This window comes from Limulus polyphemus, unplaced genomic scaffold (genome assembly GCF_000517525.1).
Source record: "Limulus polyphemus unplaced genomic scaffold, Limulus_polyphemus-2.1.2 Scaffold3263, whole genome shotgun sequence".
NCBI classification, from domain to species: Eukaryota; Metazoa; Arthropoda; class Merostomata; order Xiphosura; family Limulidae; genus Limulus; species Limulus polyphemus.
In genome coordinates this window covers 77,883-79,701 of record NW_013668873.1, presented here as the reverse complement: position 1 = coordinate 79,701, position 1,819 = coordinate 77,883, and the positions used below count along the sequence as shown (strand labels likewise).

At 33.2% G+C, this 1,819-nt stretch overlaps 1 protein-coding gene and 1 long non-coding RNA gene across 2 annotated transcripts in view; one reads left to right on the top strand and one right to left on the bottom strand.

Moving 5' to 3' along the window:
* Positions 1-1,819, bottom strand: part of LOC106469014 (calponin homology domain-containing protein DDB_G0272472-like) — a 40,005-nt gene that overhangs the window by 10,722 nt on the left and 27,464 nt on the right. The window contains exon 8 of the mRNA XM_013929465.2: positions 652-771. Within this exon, the coding sequence (XP_013784919.1) occupies positions 652-771 (120 nt within the window). The remainder of the gene's footprint in view (positions 1-651; positions 772-1,819) is intronic.
* The window catches only part of LOC111088180, an 11,027-nt gene continuing 9,993 nt past the window's right edge, over positions 786-1,819 (top strand). The window contains exon 1 of the long non-coding RNA XR_002612779.1: positions 786-1,017. This is a non-coding gene — a long non-coding RNA (uncharacterized LOC111088180). The remainder of the gene's footprint in view (positions 1,018-1,819) is intronic.

Genomic DNA, 1,819 nt, shown 5'->3' with positions numbered 1-1,819 from the left:
GTTGTGTGTAACTATGTTTTATGTTTAGGATTAAATAGCCATCCAGACTTATCACACTATTATAGACTATGTAAACATAGTTACACACAACAGCACATTGTTAGAATTAAATAGCCATCCAGACTTATCACACTATTATAGACTCAATGTGTTGTTGTGTGTAACTATGTTTATGTAGTCTATAATAATGTGATAGGTCTAGATGGCTATTTAATTCTAACAATGTGCTGTTGTGTGTAACTATGTTTACATAGTCTATAATAGTGTGATAAGTCTAGATGGCTATTTAATTCTAACAATGTGCTGTTGTGTGTAACTATGTTTACATAGTCTATAATAGTGTGATAAGTCTGGATGGCTATTTAATCCTAACAATGTGCTGTTGTGTGTAACTATGTTTACATAGTCTATAATAGTGTGATAAGTCTGGATGGCAAGTTAATCCTAACAATGTGCTGTTGTGTGTAACTATGTTTATGTAGTCTATAATAGTGTGATAAGTCTGGATGGTTATTTAATTCTAACAATGTGCTGTTGTGTTATTTAACCCAACACGATAGGGTGGCATAGTTGTAGTAACCATTTCTTTTTTTTTTTGAGATATTTAAAATTTGACAAAACAGTAAAATAATAAAACAAAGTAAAAACAACCTCTTTCTGCATTTCCAGGTTTTCTGTACGAAGATGGTGTATGTCTGCAACCTTCAACTCGAGCACAGTTTGTAGACTTTCTACTTCTTTCTGAAGATTACTTTTTTGAGCAAGAACCCACTGCAAAGAAAATGTATAACTTTTATTCTAACACGTATAACCGGTAGTATATTAGATAATGTAGTGTTACTTTTCACAGATGTCTTTTTGTTTTTCCATGAGTTAGCAGAGTGGCCAAACGGTTAGCTACTGTGATTCCAAAATTCTATGGTTTGCATCTCGTTGCTACAAAATCACGTTTTTTGGTGCATTATAAACCTGATGGTTATATGCTCGTATTCTATTAGTGTAGCCGAACAGTTGATGGTAAGTTGTTGCTGACTGGTTTCTTTCCTTCTAGTCTATCAGTTAAAAGTTAGGGATGGCTGGAGCAGATAGCTCTTGTGTAGTTTTCATAACAAACAAACATTGTTCTGCTTGGGAACGAAACATTGTGACCTCTGCCCTCATATCTTTTGTATGTTAATAACCTTAAACTATGGATGATAACATTATGTTGTTAATTTTACCCTTCACATTAGTGCATTTTTGTTTTTTGCTTAAAACACAATAAAACTCGCTAATGATATTAAAGAAGATTTAAGAAGTATTCCACATCTTGAACAGTTGATAGATGGAAATGAGATTGAACAAGATGACTACATTAATTCTGAGCTGGTTAAGAAAAAATTGGGAATTTTAAAAAACAATAAGGCTCCTGGGCCAGATAATATTTCCCCAAGGGTTTTGAAGGTTGTTAAAAGTTGTATATGTGAGCCACTTACTACTATTTTTTTGTCAGTCCTTGAATAGTGGGCAGGTACCAGAGGATTTAAAGTTAACTAATGTAACTCCTCTTTTCAAGGGGGGTGATAAAAATTGTCTCTGTAATTATAGACCCATTAATCTTATATCAGTTGTGGGAAAAGTTTTGGAAAGTCTGATTAAAGATGCTTTGCAAATTCATTTCACAAAGTTTAGAATTTTATTGGATATTCAACATGGTTTCACTAAGGGAAATTCTTGACTTACACAACTTTTGACATTCTTTGAAAGGTTACTGCTTATGTCCATGAGGGTAAGGGTGTATATTTGGTGTATCTGGATTTTCAGAAAGCATTTGACAAGG